The sequence below is a fragment of the Achroia grisella genome, unplaced genomic scaffold (genome assembly GCF_030625045.1).
Source record: "Achroia grisella isolate CSIRO2021 unplaced genomic scaffold, CSIRO_AGI_Agris_v1 utg4646, whole genome shotgun sequence".
In the NCBI taxonomy this organism is placed as follows: domain Eukaryota; kingdom Metazoa; phylum Arthropoda; class Insecta; order Lepidoptera; family Pyralidae; genus Achroia; species Achroia grisella.
In genome coordinates, this window is record NW_026712876.1 from 67,809 (window position 1) to 86,206 (window position 18,398).

General features: G+C 34.4%; 1 protein-coding gene across 3 annotated transcripts; it reads right to left on the reverse strand.

The window, feature by feature from the left end:
- Positions 1–352: 352 nt before the first annotated feature.
- LOC131845385 (aryl hydrocarbon receptor nuclear translocator homolog) lies at positions 353–18,278 on the reverse strand. 3 transcript variants are annotated; one of them, XM_059194438.1, is made up of 14 exons: positions 18,100–18,278; positions 17,363–17,411; positions 14,919–14,999; positions 7,430–7,590; positions 7,156–7,328; positions 6,651–6,798; positions 5,103–5,285; positions 4,243–4,319; positions 3,758–3,968; positions 3,090–3,240; positions 2,786–2,910; positions 2,041–2,216; positions 1,248–1,440; positions 353–916 (listed from the first exon to the last, which is right to left on the reverse strand). In XM_059194438.1, exons 1-14 carry the CDS (start codon positions 18,125–18,127, stop codon positions 747–749), a joined length of 1,926 nt encoding a protein of 641 aa, XP_059050421.1. In that variant the 5' UTR covers positions 18,128–18,278; the 3' UTR covers positions 353–746. The 3 variants fall into 3 exon arrangements, with proteins under 3 accessions (XP_059050421.1, XP_059050420.1, XP_059050422.1); XM_059194437.1 differs by having other exon boundaries at positions 4,243–4,331; XM_059194439.1 differs by lacking the exon at positions 17,363–17,411 and having other exon boundaries at positions 4,243–4,331.
- Between the last annotated feature and the right edge of the window lie 120 nt (positions 18,279–18,398).

Consider the following 18,398-nt stretch of genomic DNA (forward strand, 5'->3'; position numbering starts at 1 on the left):
ACCTCTTACATATTATAACTATATTATAGTAAGGCCCTCACTATACAAATCCAAATTGTTACGGGTAATTTATTTTTATAAAGTTAAAGATATGAACATGTTAATAGCTGTTGAAGTCCAAAGGCAAAAGCATTTTCAACATCATCTGCTGCTACAAATTTATCTAGAAAAATAATTATACAGCAATGTGTCTATTCTTATCATAACATCGTATATGTTATGATATAATACTTAACATAGTGCTACTAATAACCATATTAGTAGCACTATATTAAGTATTATAATCAATATTTTGCAAGAATTTCAAACTGATATTAGCAAATTATGTTAGTAAATTGATAATTAACTACATGTCAAGTGCCATAGCAAAGGCGTTAAATGAAGAAGAAAAGGCTAAGAAAATAGAACGCGTGTATTCTCTCTATCTAAGTATCTGTCGTATAATCTGATTTCTATGAAATAAATAAAACAATAATAAAAAAAATAACATGTTCACATCGGATATATCGTTCATATGTAGTTATAATAATTTTACTAGACGAGTTTTCAAGCACTATCCTGGTCCTATTGAGATTCTATGTGTAGCAGTATATATATCAAAATATTCACTCATTTAATAGGATTTAATTTAATTTTTCAGTGAGACGAGGAGATCGAAGACGCGCCAACACGAGAAAGCACGTTCGTCTCTATATCATAGAGTGCGGGTTTAAGTGGGTACAAACGTTTGCACAACAGGTAGGTCGCTATTCAAAGTTCGAATTGAACATATTGATGTTTAGGTCCTCAAAGGTAGCGGCCCCGCTCTGGTCGAGTATCTGCAGCATGTCGGACAGCTCGTGCGGCCCGTGCCCGCCCTCGGGCGCCGCGCCCGCGCCCCCGCCCGCGCCCGCGCCGCCCTGCCACGACCACATGCCTGCAACACATCCTCCTCTACTCACACACTGTCTACACACCTATTTATATTTTGAAAACTATCGTAGCAACACTACAAGGCGTGAGGCCACTATTGGATCACTGCGCAATTTACGATACTAAATTAATTAATATGTAAAAATGTATATTTTACCTGTATCATCGGTTTTAGTTTTTAAAGTAGATAAATTTTGTCCTTTACACTAAGTAATTTGGATGAATAAAAAAGTTAAGACTATAATAACAAATACAGCAGTGTGGCAGGTAAATCTTATTATTATTATTATATTATATTAAAAATAGTCATCAGAAAATAAGTGGTATATACTGACTGTGCGGGTGCGGGTGGTGGTTGTGGTGGTAGTGCGCGGCGGGCGGCAGATAGGCGGGCGCGGGCGGGGAGCGGGCGGGGCTGCCCCCCGGGCCGGCCGCGCCGCCCCCCGCGCCGCCGCCGCCGCCGCCCGCGCCGCCCGTCGTCGTCTCCCCGCTGTACGCATACGTCTCACCGCCCGCGCCGCCGCCACTCTGTCATCATTTGCATTAGGTAATAGAAATGGCAAGCGAGCTCACGGCTTACTGATTGTAAGTGACAACCATACTATCAGGTAAGCCGTGATCACCTATACACATGAACAGGACTAGAGACATGTTACATGAACAGTGCTAGAGACATGATATATATTAAAACAGCTAGCCTATGTAATTATTATTATTCTATATGTATAAAATAGACATATAATAAATTAGGTGCGTTAATTAACTATACCCAGTTATTGACAAAACGACATACATACTGGAAATTTAACAGCTTTTTAGGTTTCACTAAAGTATGTATTTGTACCACTGGAATGTGTGCACTACTGCACATAGTATTTAATTTATTAATAACCAGCTGTGCCCGCGATTTCACCTGCGTGCTTATGTATATATTATACATATAAACTTTCCTCTATAATCACTGTATCCATTACTGAAAGTTGTATTAAAATCCGTCGAGTACTTTATAAGACGCGACTACATTTCATACTACGTAAAGATGAATACTACGACGTTCAAGGAATCACAAAAAAAAACGAATCGTACATACTAGACAGAGTACATTGTAGAGCGTAGATGTGTACGTACCGGACGGAGCGTGGTCCAGGTGGTGTGTGGCGGCGTGTTGGCGGGGCGGTGCGGCGAGTACTCGGGCGCGTAGTGCGGCGCGTAGGCGGGCGCCGCGCCCAGCCCCGCCTCCGGGGAGCGCGCCGCCGCGCCGCCCGCGCCCGCGCCCACGCCCACCGCGCCCACACCGCCGCCAGCTGCACAAATACGTACAACCGACTACAACTCACTGCATCTATACTATGTTCTTAAATCTCGGAGACTAAATTGATAGGTGTAATGGCAAATTTTAGAATAATGGAGCAATGCTTGCGATTTGTTTATATTTTAGCTTACTGGTTATAAAGCTTTATACGAAATTTCCACAACATATTTTCATTTACGTACGTATATACCCGCGTATCTGAAATACCCTCACCAGAATGTTCGTTAATCAATGTGGGGCCTTCTAAAGTAACCTAACCTAGGTTACTTTAGTAGGCCCCTTTACTTTTTATCCTGATCAATCACACACATAGTAGCTGTCTTTACACATACGCTTTGTCACATTGGAAATCCAGCACTCCCGTCTACTTATATCGTGCGTTTTTAATGTACAATTACTGTAATGTATAATCTTATCTGCAAAATGGCCGGCATCTAACTATTCAGCAAATACTTAATTACAGATTGGATAAAAATGATAAAAAATATATATAAACAATCGCTAAAGGTTGCGTGCACGCACTTAAATCTCGCGTGTCTAAATTACATATATTTGCAGTACCTGTCTGTGCATGATGTTGTTGGTGAAGTGCAGGTGGAGGAGCCTGGTATACGTCTCGGTGACGTAAGTGATAGTCATATGTCTCTTCTGGTACGGGCTCCGTCCCCGCATTCCCTAATGAACGACTGTAAAAGACCATAAAATATTAATAAATGTCACAAAAGTAGACCTATATAACATCACAATTTAATAAGTAATAAAAAACAATATAATGTTAAAATACATTCAATATGCAAAAAGTTTGTTCAGTTATTTATTGTAGATGTTTTTATGTTATGATGAAAAAATGTACAATTCTACTTACTTGGCTAATGTATTCGTACAGACGATATATTCTACGTCGTCATTGTATGGATTCAAGAAAGCAAATGCTGATGTTCTCAACCAAACCCATTCTTTGCTTTTTGTGCGAAACCGATACATTAGTGAAATTATTTGGCCCTTCAATTTCAGCACTGTAACAAAAATAAAATTAAGAAATGATACTCAAAAAAGATCGTGTTAATATTGTCACATTTGTTATAATAATTAACAAAATAATTATAAACAAAACAATATAGACAAGACATAATATCTATAGTAATATTATTGTAGTATATATAGTCTTTGGCATAATTAATATTGTTCATAACGTACTCCTAATTAAATAATGTACTCATAACGTACGGCCTAATTAAATGTGAAGCGCAATTTAGCATTTTATTTATTTAAATATTTAAATACAGTACAAATATACAGTACAAACATTACATTTTCAGAACCTATTTTAAGTATTCTTTTACCTAGTATTTTTTTAAGTACTTTATATTAAATGATATATCAACATGGGCATTGTCTATTTAAAAAGTTATGTAAATTTCTACAACAATTGTCCCACTGCGAAGCCGAGCCACCATCAGTCTCATTCAGTAGGTTCTAATAAAATAAATAAGACAATGTCGAGTTATATTCTTCTTAGCACAAAGAAGTTACCTTGATCAAAGTTGTCTCTCATATGCTGTTGGTCCTCGAGATGATAAAATTCGTAGCAAAGTTTCCCCAATAAGTCTGCAGGGGCGTAACCCACCACTTGTGTGGCGCGCTGGTCAGCGAACGTAAAGCGGCCGTCCACTGAGTGACGAGACACGAATTCCACTCCCCCTGTTGATAGACTATTTTCAGACGCGTTAGGCGTCGATGTTACCTACCAAACAAATTCAAATATATTTTTATAAATAATAAAGCAAACAAGAATACTAAATTTTTATTTCTCTAGTTAAATAATACATAAATTCGGAGTTAGAGTAAGATTTCCGCATCTATTATTTGTAAGATCCTTTGACTTAGTATGTAAGTCTGGGTTCCCCAAAATAGAAACCATCACCAAAACTTACATTGTACAAATATGATTTATGTAAGTTATTTTTCTGTATATTACTTTCATAAAATCTTATAAATCTATAATGTATATAAATTACCTGTAAACGTCCAATTGCAACGAGGCAACAATGAGATGCATGAAGTTCATCTTCTACTGGTCGATCCATCTGCATTCCTGGAAACAGATCTGATGTCCCCAAATACATAAAACTACGGTTGTAAAATATCGTAAATTGCAAATTATTCTCAAATTGGATAAGGCTGTATTTATAATTATTCCAATTTATTTTTATTAAAAATTGAATATAAAAATGTGTTGATATTTCAACATTGTTCATAATTTTTATTTTAATATGCATAGATTCGATATTTTAAATGTGTAAAAATAAATCTTATATATAAAATTCTCGTGTCACAATGTCAGTTACAATACTCCTCCGAAACGGCTCGTCCACTTTTATGAAATTTTATATTTATTCTGTAGCTCTGAGAATCGGCTACATCTATTCTGCATACCCCTAAGTGAAAAGGGTTGTCACAAATGTCTAGGATGAAATTTTGGCATCGTTTGGATATATTAGTAAATATTATATAAAATAAAATATATGGTAGAAAAACATATCGAGTTACATATAATAGTATCTTATTTATTTTTGACTAAATATTATCGGTACCTTGTTCTGCTTATGGGCGATTTACGATCGAAATATGTTATTGTTATTATGTCTAAGTTCTATTTAGATTTTTGAAGATCAATTTTATCCTAATAAAATAGAGCATATTTTGTCTGTCGTATTTGCATTGTTAAAGCGCACTTCTAGTCCTCCAATATATTAAGGATAGAAAGGAATATAATAAGAATTTGCTCAAACACCTTAATGATTTTAAAATTTCTGTAACATAAAATATCAGTGCCATTGTATTAGATACGATGGTTCATTTTGTGGCCATACTTTACCTGTGGGAGGCCAATTTTTTATGTATCCTGTGCAATGAACTACGGCGTAGTTGTGTCCGTCATGCGAAGGCCCCAGCGAGTTGCGCGCGCGCAGGCGCCCCAAGTGAGCACCCTCGCCGGTGCCGCCCACGCGCATGCGGCATATGAATCCGCGCCGCGAACCCATCACTTGCCGCATTGATGCTACAACACAGCCAACCGCAGAATTAAGTTAATATACCCATATTTTCATTTAATTCAATACACTTTGTACTTGGGTATATATCATATTTAGAGACCTGAATGAATTTAATATTGATGACAATCATGAAAGAGCAGTTTATTGACTTTGTGTATGACGGCACACAAACAAGTAGCTTTGGACATGTGAATTCAGTGGTAAGAACGGTGATATGTGCTCTGATGCAAAACGATATTACCGTAAATCAGGACATCACTACATAATATAAAACAAAGTCGCTGTCTGTCCGTCCCTATGTATGCTTAAATCTTTAAAACTACGCAACGGATTGTGAAGCGGGTTTTTTTTAAATACATAGAGTAATTCAAGAGGAAGGTTTATATGTATTATACATGCATAATATTGTAGAGAAACATTGATAAATTTAGAAGTTTCTAATGTGATGTCGTAAATAAAAAGTTTTTTTTGCGCTTACATTTAAAACTCTGGCTGAACCCCACGAGATATTAAAATAATGTATTACAGTATTGTACACCTTAAAAAGGTCCACAAAAAAGTCCTTGATGGTATATGTCTATCTCTTAACGATAACCCGCAATAACCATTTTTTATACTTTACATTTTACGGGAATAAAATGCCTTATTTACGAAGTGATTTTAAGCAATACAGCATTAATTGTTATCCAATTAAGTAATCGTTAAATACATTATCCATTTAATATAGATCAATATGGCCCTTTACAGCAGGTAATTTAAAAAAATGTTTCCGAAGATATTACAGACTAGCTGTTCCCGCGATTTCGTCCGCGTGGAATTTAACTTTATTTTTCTAAAATAAAAATAGCCTAAGTTAGTCAGGTAGCATATGTAATAAGGGGTATTACATATGCTACCTGCCAAAAACAGTTCCATCAAAATCAGTCCAGCCATTTCAGAGATTAGCCGGAACAAACAGACAGGCAGACAAAAATTGTAAAAAATATTTAAAATATTTATATTCATATGCATGTAGTAATAAACTGTTATTTCAATATTACAAACAGACACTTCAATTTTATTTATATGTATAGATGTAAAATGCAGGGACGTAGCGATGCGGCGGTACCGACCCGGCCGGCGGCGCCAAACAAAACATGTTTATACTGTCTAATGACAAAAAAGCTGTAAACGTTGTTTATAAGGACATTTTGTAGTAGGTAGGTAAATTTAGTATCAGCATTGCACTGCTGCATTGAAGCCGGGGCGGGTCGCTAGTAATGTATATGGTATCCATATAAAATACGCGCAGTCGGGTGCCTGCAACCCGTAGGTGCACTGACATGTATAGTAGTTAACAAGCTATCAACTGAAATTGAAATGACGCTTACATTGATGCCCTTCTTTCTTGACCGTACCGGTCTTCAGGTCTAATATGCGCCCAGTGTTTTGTGGTTCTTGAGTACTTAATTGTTCCCGAACTTTTTCAACATCATCTGGATGGACTTGATCATATAAACATGAAGAATACCATTCTCCCTGAAATTAACACGAATAATTTAATTATAATATTCATAAATATACTTTGTGTTGATGTTATATATAACATTAACACTAAATATTTACAATATTGTTGAATTTTCAAAACCAATAAAACTTTATAAGTATATATATTTATATAGGCTATAGCATTGTTTTTTTAAATATATTATTGTAATGAAATAAATTAGGCAGTATCGACATAATTTGATACAGAGGAATAATTTATATGATATAAATTTTTTTTTACTACAAGAACATATTTATACAATCAATGAAATCAAATAAAAGTTGCGATTGTTGTAAGACTTCAGTAAAACGGATGTAACAATTTTGTAATAAGTAATTGATACTTACTTGGGAATAATTCAAAACAGGGGCTATACTGTCACTAACATAAATAATACGACCCGTGTCGCAACTGACTACGAATAAAAAACCATCCGCTGCTTCTAGTATTAAGTGTTTCAACTCCTGATCCGTTAAAAATGATGGCTTGTAAGTGCCATCCGTAGAAGTATTTCCAGTACCTACGGAAAATCGAAAATAATCAAATAATGACATAAATTGGCATTTCAGTGCAATTAGCAAATAGTTAGTTAGCATTGTTTTTGTTGAATAAAGGTCTCACCCCTCAATGCTTTCATATGAGCCACTGCCATACGTAAAATGGTAAGTTTGTCAGGTTTGCGAGCAAGAGCAGAGCATGTTGGAACCATATCAGACAGTTCCGTGATGTATGCTGTCATCTTGTTTCTTCGACGACGTTCAATCTCGCAATGATTTTCCCGGCTAAACACAAAATATTTATTACTATAAATAAAAAAAAAACAAAGTTCGTTAAAAATTAAAGCTTATTTACATACTACTTCATAGTTATACAGGCTGTAACGGAAAGTACCTATATTACATAGTTAATATATTCAGTCAACGAGAAAATTTAAACAATGCTAATAAGTAATATCATTGAGTATTTTTAAGAAAGGAAAGGCGCGCGTGTCGCGTGATAAGACACGTTTTCAATCATCACACGGTAAGTTGAACAATGAATGGCATGGTTATGGGAATTTAGAAAAGTACCTATGCGTTTAGCATGTTGTTGATTTATTGAGTATAATTCAATTATTTATGATTTTGCATGTCAGTAGCCTATTATTATTATGTTCTAAACACAGCAATGGTAGGTATGTAGATATCTAATCATGTAGTGAATATATTAGATATACTAATCATAATATTAGATATACCTATTAGTTTGTGTGGTTGAAATATCGTACAAGAGGAAGCTTTTAAAGGTTTAAAAGTTTGCAACTCTTTCCCTAAGCATTGCTCGAGGCATATATGCCATTTTTTCTCATGTCATTTACTCACTATAATAAAAATTCACATATTGTTATTTATAGCATTTGACGACGTCGGTGGTCTAGCGGTCTAGCACACCGCTTTACGACCGATGGTCGCGGGTTCGATTCCTCGCACGGCACAAACAATTATATTCGTGAGTATGATTGTTTGTATCGGTCTGGGAGTTTTCTATGTATAATATGTATGTATTTACAAAAAAATATCTAATCAGTTATCTAGTTAACTTGCTTAATTTGGATCTAGATGGCGCTGTGTGAATTGTCCTGATATATTAAAAAAAAATATAGCAGTCCGACGGCCTCGGTTATCCAGCGGTTTAGCACACCGCCTTCCTACCTTACGTCGCAGGTTCGACACGGTACATTTGTATTCATGAGTATGATTTTTTGTATCGGTCTTGGTGTATTTTATGTATATTATGTACCATATGTATTAAAAAAAAAGGTATCTATGCATTTATGATCTTGTCTAGTACCCATAATAATACAAATTCTGCTTAGCTCGGGACTAGATTACGCTGTGTGAATTGTCATAATATATTATTATTATAGAAGTTGTGGTTGTGTAATAATAAATAACCAATTAAAAAAGCCCTGTATCTCTATTCAAACTACTGACAAAGCAGGTCGGTTATCATTATAATTATTTATAAAGGTATCGTCTTCTTTAAATGTGTTCCTGTATTTTGACATGATGACGTAACAAATCTATATTAATAATTTCGTCAAGGGGTATACCGTACCCCTTGACGAAATTATTAATGTAGATTTGTCCCAGAGTAATATTGTAATAGAACTCCCAGACAGTTGTATCAAAATAGATTTTCTTATTTTTCACTAAAATAAAGACTAACTGCCTTTTTAGTAAAAGAAATTACCTTTTCATAGTGTCATATATTATTTAACTGATTGTAAGAAAAAAAATGTTGGTTTATAGATTAATACTGTAAAAATTACTATTTGTACGAAAACGACAAAAATATATTTTTATTCTGTATAACACTTTTGTGTTTTTTTTATGTGGGTAGCTTAACTGACAACACACTAAAATAAGAGCTCTGTATTTATTACTTAAATTAATTATATATTTACAGTTACATAGTTTATTTATGCTAAATTTGAAGAGATAGTGTGTTTTTACCTACTAGTATAATTATCTCCTTTTTATAAATCATAATGGATGCATTACAAGGCACATTTTCATCCATGATGGAACAATTGAATGCAAAGATGGCTGTTTTTCAAGTGACTTACAGAAAATAAACACAACACCAAGCACTGTGACTACATTAGCAGCGGACTTTGCAGTCTTTCAGTCATTTGTATCCAGCACCTTCTGTAATCTGCAGCAGCAGTTGGAATTGCTAAATCGTCAAATGGACCAATTTGAGATGCGTAGCCGTAAGAAGATTCTGTTATTTCATGGAGTCCAGGAGTCCAGTGAAAGCAACGCATCACAGGATACTGTGAAAGTCGTAGCAGAGAAATTAAATATTCACAATTTCTGAGAAGTCAACATTAGTCGGTGTAACAGACTTGGCCGCTCTTCTGGTGATAAGCCTCGTCCTACTGTGGTGAAATTTACTGATCTTGCTCTGCGTAATAAAATTTGGTTCGCTAAAACTGCATTGAAAGGTACAGGAATCACATTCTCCGAATTCCTCACTAAAGGAAGACATGATGCGTTCATGAATGCGCGACGTCACTTTGGCATCAAGAAGTGTTGGACGCGCGACGGTTCTGTGATTATTGTTGGAAGTGATGGTGCTAAACACCAAGTTACTACTACTGCTGAAGTAAACAATATTATAAACTCTCAATCCGTCAATGTTTCGGCTGTATCGCAGCCTGCAGTTTCGATTGCGCAGGAAGCTGGGGCTCTGCAGCACCGAAGGTTCCCGCTGGGGTAGCGGCTCGCGCCAAACGTTTCGTCAGAAAGTGAGAATGTGTTATTCCTCTAATGATTTTTGTATGTCGTACTCAACATATAATTAATACATTTCTTCCACTAAAATATGTCACCCAATTGTATATACACCTTACAAGTGTGTAATCATAATTATAGTCTATCTGGGACGCTGCTTGTAGTCATAACTTTATCCAGCTCATTACTTTAATATTGAAAATGTAGGTAGTTTTCGTAGTTACAAAGCCTATGATATATTAATATTTACTATTTACATGTAACCAGCGTGGGAAGGCCTCCAGCAAGGTGGACCGACGATCTGGTCAAGATCGCTGGAAGGCATTGGATGCGAGCAGCGCAGGACCGATCGTCGTGGAGATCTTTGGGGGAGGCCTATGTCCAGCAGTGGACGTCTTCCGGGCTGCGATAATGATGATGATGATGCCATGTAACCAACCTCACAATCACAATTCAATTTTGTTTTTTTTTTTTATTTTCATTATTATTTTGTCTCTCGTTATCAGTATAATATATTATAATAGTTCGTATTGATTTGGTGGTTGTTGTGTTGACACATGACAAATTGACTTTGTAAAGTGACAAGTGACAGATGTCATATTATTTGATCATTGAAAACGTAGATGGAGAATGTTATATATTAATATCTTTTTTTTTTATATTATAATTGTCTTTGATAGCTTCTTTAACTTTTTTTTTTGTTAAATATTTGAATATCCGATTTGTAATTATTTAAAGGTTAAATAGAGGTTGTTACACATGATTATTCCACTATGTATATATATATATATTTCTCTTTTCGTTTATTACTTGTCATGGACACTTGTATGTGTTATTATTATTATCTTTTTTTTGTGATATCATTTGATTTCCGATATGAATTCCGCTTTCAGTTATGAATGTCTTAAACGAAAAAATGCATTCATGTCTTACATTCCACTGGCGGGTAGAGACAATGTCTTGTTTAATTCTAGTTATATTTATTATTTTAGTTTAGTATATAGTATTTATTATTATTATTCTATATTTAGATATAACTGTATACAATAATGTACGACATGCATAATGTAAGCTTTCACTCTGTCTCCTCATCCTCTTCTACAGACACTAGTTTTTATGGTATACCCACACCCTTAGACGAAATTTTATATACCGACTTCGATAACGTACCCAAAAATTTTTATGTTGTGCACATCAATGCACAGAGCATTCCAGCTCACTTCCCAGACATGCTAGCGTCGTTCGATGTTGCCAATATCCAAGCTATACTCGTCTCTGAATCTTGGTTGAAACCCTGTCTTCCTTCTTTCTGTTACTCGCTGCCTGACTTTAATCTCATTCGCAATGACCGCGTTGGCAAGGGTGGTGGTGGTGTGGCTATGTATCTCCGTTCACACATTCCCTACAAAATAATTTGCTATTCCAATACTACCAATCCCTCTAATGAAGCTGAATATCTATTTACTGAAGTAAACCTTTCCCATTCCAAAATTCTTTTAGGTGTTTTCTATAGCCCTTCTCCTTCAATAGATTACTTCGCTCCATTAGAAAACCTTTTGGAAAAGATGATGCCATCCTATGAGCATACTATAGTCATGGGTGACTTCAACACCTGCCTACTCAAAAATGACTATCGATCCGATTGTCTACGGTCTGTGGCTAAGGCTTGTAATCTTACTATCCTCCCGCTTATGCTACACATTACTTCCCTAGTTGCAGACCGTTACTGTTGGATCTCATCCTTGTCTCATCTCCTAGTCTTGTTGCAAGCCATGGTCAACACACTGCGGATGCTGTTTCATTTCACGATCTTATTTTCCTTTCATTCCAAATCCGAACTCCTAAATTTAGACGTAAAATCATCATGCAGCGTAATTTTGGTACCATCGACCTGGATTGCTTGCGCAGGGATGCCCTGGACTCTGATTGGGACTCGGTTCGAAATGCTACTTCTGTGGATGACCAGGTAGACATATTTAATAACATTGTCACTGAGCTGTACGACCGTCATGCTCCTGTTCGACCTGTTCGAGTGAAACATCTACCTGCACCGTGGTTGACTAAGGAAATAAAAGATATTCAGGGCAGGAAAAACAAGGCTAGAGCAAAATTTAAATCCAATCCAGACAAATACCGAGATCAGTACATAAAAGCTAGAAATTACTGCAATAAGGTGTGTAGAGAGGCACAACGTCGCCACATTCATTCATCCGTAGAAAATAGTGATCCGGCTAAGGTCTGGAAACTTCTTAAAACTCTTGGAGTCGGTAAAAATCACTATTCTAATTCTAATTTTGTTTCAATGTCGATATAGACAGCCTTAATAGGCACTTCTGTACTTCCACTGTTTTTGATAATACACTAAATCTTCTTTCTACCGCACTAACCCCAAGTTTTCCATCCTTTAATTTTCGTCTGGTTACTTGTGATGTTGAGAAGAGCTTGCTATCAATAGGTTCCGACGCTATGGGAACTGATGGTATTGGTCGTACTATGTACTATCCATCTCATCCTTGACATTATCTTTCCAGTAATTACCTTAATTTTTAACAACTCGTTATCCTCAAGTGTTTTCTCTTCCATTTGGAAAGATGCCAATATTATTCCCCTTCCCAAAAAATGTAAGCCGTCCTCGTTCTCTGATTACCGTCCTATTTCTATACTTCCTTTCCTGTCCAAAGTTCTTGAACGACTTGTTCATGACCAACTGAACAACTTCCTTTCAAAAATCATCTCTTAAACCCTTTCCAATCGGGCTTCCGAGCTGGTCATAGTACGAATACCGCACTGCTTAAAATCACCGATGATATTCGATATGGAATGGAAAATTCACAACTGACTGTTCTTACATTGCTGGATTTCAGTAGTGCGTTTAACACCGTCGATATCGATGTCCTATTGGCACGTATGCGTTCAATTAACATATCTCCAATGGTAACAGACTGGTTTCAGAGTTACCTGTATGGACGACAGCAGCGTATACGAGTTGACAACAGCTTCTCTTCATGGTGTCGAATTACTGCCGGCGTTCCTCAGGGTGGCGTCTTATCTCCGCTTCTTTTTAATTTTATTACTATGCAGCTTCATTCCTCCTACCACCTTTATGCAGACGACCTCCAAATCTATTCGCAAGCCCCATTTCATAACATTGACACTGCCACCCTTACAATTACTGCAGATCATATCTAGTTTGTGTAAAACTTTGGACTAACAATGAATGCCTCAAAAACTTAGACCATCGTTATTGGTAGCCCTCGGTATATAGCAAAAATCAATTGGAGCACTCTTCTTCAAATAGTGTTGGACGGAGTACGCATTGAGTACAGTGATAGCGTCAAGAACCTGTGCATCCAATTCGACAGGACGCTGTCTTGAACAGTTCAGATCGCCGAAGTGATCGAAGTCCTAGATAAGAAGTCGACCGCAAGATTTTCGATGCCGCAGGCTCACTCAGGAAACTAGGCAATTTCTTGCCAGTCAATACCAAAGTTTCGCTTGCACATACCCTACTTCTTCCTATCCTTGATTACGCCGACACCTGCTACCTAGACCTCACCGAAGACCAATTAAACAAACTTGAGCGTCCTCAAAATATTTGTATCAGGTTTATATTTGGACTTCGCAAATATGACCATGTCTCACATTATCGTGCACAGCTTAAGTGGCTTCCTATACGCCTTTGCCGTGACTGGCATATTCTTTCTCTTCTTTACTCCGTTCTCTTTAATCCTGCTACTCCTAACTACCTCAAAGGTAGATTCTTATTTCTCGGTGAGGCACAAAATCATGGCTTACGCAGTGCAACAAACCTCCGTCTCAAAATCCCTTCCCACACATCCTCATTCTACACCAAATCCTTTTCGGTACATGCCGTTCGACTATGGAACTCATTACCTTCCTCCATACGTAGCTCACGATCACTACCCAGCTTTAAGAACTCGGTCAAATCACATTATCTTTCCTTATGTTTCTTTTCTGTCGTCATCATTGTTATATTACTAGTAGGTATTATTCCTATGCGTATATCACAGTTACTTGCTGCTTGCATTATTTTGTGTTGTGTTGTATCTATTTGTTGCATGTTGTTATGTATGTATGTATATATATATATATAATATTAATATTGGTGTATACTGTTTATATATGTAATATGTTATGTTATTCATTATTATTAATTTGTCATTATTATTATTATGTTTTTTTTCTCTTCTATTCTAGTGCCACCTCCCACCTTTTGTTTTTTCTCCTCTACCCAAAGGTTGCCTGGAAGAGATTGCATAAGCGATAAGGCCGCCTTTTGTACCCTTTTATTTTAATTACTCTATTAATGTAATTTTCCTGGTGCAATAAAGAGTATATAAATAAATAAATAAATAACACTACGACATTACTGGAAACATTAGTATATGTACGTAAATTATAAAATTCTGTTATGGAAACGTCATATTAAACTTTAAAACTAATTTGTTAGAATAAAAGTTTCCGATTAAACAAATCGGTATGGCTACACCGCTACAGGTGGTAACATTTTTTTTTGTTCTGTTTATGCTTAATCGGAAAGGCAAACAGAAACACAATGAACGAAGCTTTACGAATCTATGTCTTGCTTACCTTTAATATTCTTTGAGAACCGATGACTACAGAAATATCTATCCAAGCGAAGCCGGGTTTTCATCTAGTACTTAATAATTCTGAAGATACCTTTTGCCTATTTTATTTTTATAACTAACTTTTCGAGATAAATTAAGGTAACGGTCTTTACGAACTCCTCACACGCCACTCCTCCACTTAAAACTTATATGGTAAGGCAAAAAAAAATAGCAAATATGTACCTTGCAAATCTCTCTTTGTCTTGAATGTTGTCCTCCTCCATCCTTGTGTATTTTCCGCCGCTTGCGTCGTCTTCATCGGATCTGTTGTGGCAAAATACTGAAATTAATCGACCGATCGATTATCAATTTTTTTAATATTTGAACCAATTGAACCAATTGAAATAGACGGCTTTATATTTTTTATGTAAATATATCTATTTTAATACTCTTAAATATGAATTTGTATATTGTTTAATATTTATTTAATAACTGATAGAAATAATATAAATATATTTTTCATTTTGATTATTTAATTGTATACTTTTTAATATTTATTTATGCCGGATCTTACCATTTCGTATCAAAAACTAACGACCAAAAAACTCGAATAATAAACAAGTAGCTTTATCATTCACATTTCCAAACATTATTAATGTAGTTTTAGGAAAGTTTATAGTAAATACACAGTTATTTACTAGAAACTTTTAGAGACCACTGGAGTTATGTTATTATTATTATTAGTATATGCTGTTGCTATCACTGCGAGTTTGGGTCCCCACGTTTGTTTACTTCATAACCATGCAAAAATGTACCTAGTAGTCATTGAATAACAGGTTTAAATATTTCTAAAAATCAATTGTGTTGTAGATATTGTAAAGGAGGATATATAAAAACAAATATTGTCTGACATAGATATTCTAGACGGATGACGAAAATTTACAAATGGCACCTAAATTAATTACTAAAATTATCTATTATTATTCTGAGGATGATATATTTGAATTAGAAAATTAGGAAATTTTAATGCCTTCTTCAATCTTTCATTATAATGGTATTGAAATTAACCAATTTTAGATAGAGTCAAATATTTAATAGAAGATTGACTGTGATTATAGAACCTATGGACATCCTCCCGATACAACATATATCTTCATACCAAATTTCATAAATTTGCATTGATGATAAAAAGGTAACTAACACATTTTTGAATTTATAATATTGGTATGGATGGAACTATGGACATATTATAGAATTTAAATAAGTGACACAACTGGCAACATTGAGTAAAATAAGATATCAATGTATCATATTTATACACAACATCTAATGTAATTATAGGATTAGGAACATCAAATTAACTGAGTAGAGTCAGAATATAGATGTTTAAAGCCATTTATAAGTTTTTTTATTCTATATTGGTTAACTTGGAATCTCTTCAGCATTTCTAATATATCGTAATTTCAATTTTTACCATTTGAAAGGAGTTAAACACTGTATGCAAGTAAAGCAGTACAAAAATTACTGAAATATAGGTTCAAATGCAGATAATGATGTACATTATCCACATTTCTGAACAGGAGTCTATGCTTAAACAGTCTATGTCTTATGTTTAGTATTAATTACACGAAAATTAAAGAAATGTGTTAAGTTGACTTCTATTAGCAACAAAATGCATTAGAACAATATGATAGATATCATAAGTAATTGATAATCAATATATTAAGTTTCTATTAAAGTAGGATAACTATTGACAATATTAATTGAAGTAAAAAGACACAAGTAGTAGATAATATCTGTCTTTATACTTCAATATTAAAGGCTATTTTCAGAGATTATTGTCTTTTCTTGTCTGTGTCATCTGGGGTTTATTGTAAGTACCTACTATATTTTACAATACAATTTGACAACTTTTGGTATGACCATCATATATTATGTTCAAGACAGCTTGCAGATTAATAGTAGAAAATTTTACAGGACTTGACTGTTTGTTGTTATAACAAATCTTATCAAACTTAATCATAGTCCCCTTTTGATACATAAGAATATAATGGGTTTTTGACCCAGTAAAGGACATTCTGTAAAATTGTTATGATATATTTGTGGTTCAGATTTTATAGCCTTTCACAGTGCAATTTAAATAAGAAATTTATAATTTTAGACCTTTTAAGAAATAGTGATAAAATAATTTTACCGATTCTAAGGATTAATATAGAATAATTTTGCACAGTACCAAACTATATTAAATGATTATAATTAAATGAATAATTTGGTGTGATCTTGATCTGACTAATGATATAAAAAATTGAAGCACAAATCCTAATTGTTAAAAGTAAATAGAGTATAAAAGGTAATATATATTAATTGATAGATATAAGTTACTCTCTTAAATTACTGGTCCTACAATGTGTTTATATAGAAAGGAAATCCCATATTATCAATGCTGGGTAGATGGTGCTGGAGGTCACATTTGCATGACTATAAATTATTCCCGTATAGAGAAAAGCATGAATTTGAAATTTGAAAATAATTATCAGTAAAATATGGCAGTTGGCATTTTGAGGGAAAAACTACTTTACATACTACTCTTTTGTATATACTACAAATGTAAAGTAACATAGAAATTAAAATACTATATGCCGTTTTCTTTAAGTTGGGTAAGTAAATAATTAATTGAATTCACTTACCCAACACTGCCAGCACGGCGCTTTTGTATATCCTTTGCTGGGTCAGCCCCTATAAACATAATTTTAATTATTTGGTCTTGCTACATTTCAGGAACTCAGTATTCAATTAATTTGTAATATAAGTACAATACAATATATTGAACATTAATATTTTTGTATTACAATAATCACTATGACTTGAGCAGATATATTTTGATATTAGTAGAAAATTCAGTAAAATTTATTATTATTTATATATATTATATTACTGTATAAATTGTAGTAGCAAATTTTTTTTTAAACTATACATAAATTATAATCTATGCACAAAACCAAAATGAGCAAGCGTCATTGAATATTTGCTGCAACGAAATAATTTGTACTTGTCAGCATTATGTACGAGGTATACTTTGAGATAGCCTATCAAGTGATACTTAGTTTCATCACAACTGTCTATGTACATAACCATTGATTTATATAAATTTTCAACTTAACTATCTATGCTGTTAATTCATATATCGCCAACCTATTAAAAACGAGACAAATATCATAATCTCTCTTTTCATAGTTAGCAACGCGTCACACAGCAACGTCAAATTAAAAAATAGGTCGATATCTTTTAGACTTACTGACACATCAGACAATTATAATTTTGTTATTTATGACTGAATCACTATGTGAGTTAATAAGAAACAGTAAATAAATAATGGCAAAAGCTTCAATTAAATTAAAAACTGAGATTAAGTAAGATAACCAACCGGGGATAGTTGGAGCCACGGCAGACATCGGTCAACAAACTCATTAGTTCTTTCTATAATCTCACTAATCTTGTGATTAAAAATACACAATATTTTAAAAATCACAATAGTAAAACACAAAAAACACTCAGTATGTTTATATCGTATGCTCCTCAACACAACACAGACGCCATTTTTGTCATTTGCATATTGTTATTACCAGTATAAAATACAAAATCACACAGAACTGCCAATGTAGCCATGTATTAAAAAAATTGTTCAATTTGTAAAAACATGCATTTAAAAGAAAATAATTATGT

What these genes read in the sequence shown, in the direction of transcription:
- LOC131845385 (XM_059194437.1), bottom strand. Translation starts at nt 18,127, where the DNA reads ATGTCTGCCGTGGCTCCAACTATCCCCG. An exon ending in TTGCAATTGGACGTTTACAG is followed by an intron (nt 3,969 to 4,242) that starts GTAATTTATATA and finishes TTTGTTTGGTAG; the next exon opens with GTAACATCGACGCCTAACGC. An exon ending in ACAACATCATGCACAGACAG is followed by an intron (nt 2,217 to 2,785) that starts GTACTGCAAATA and finishes GTATTTGTGCAG; the next exon opens with CTGGCGGCGGTGTGGGCGCG.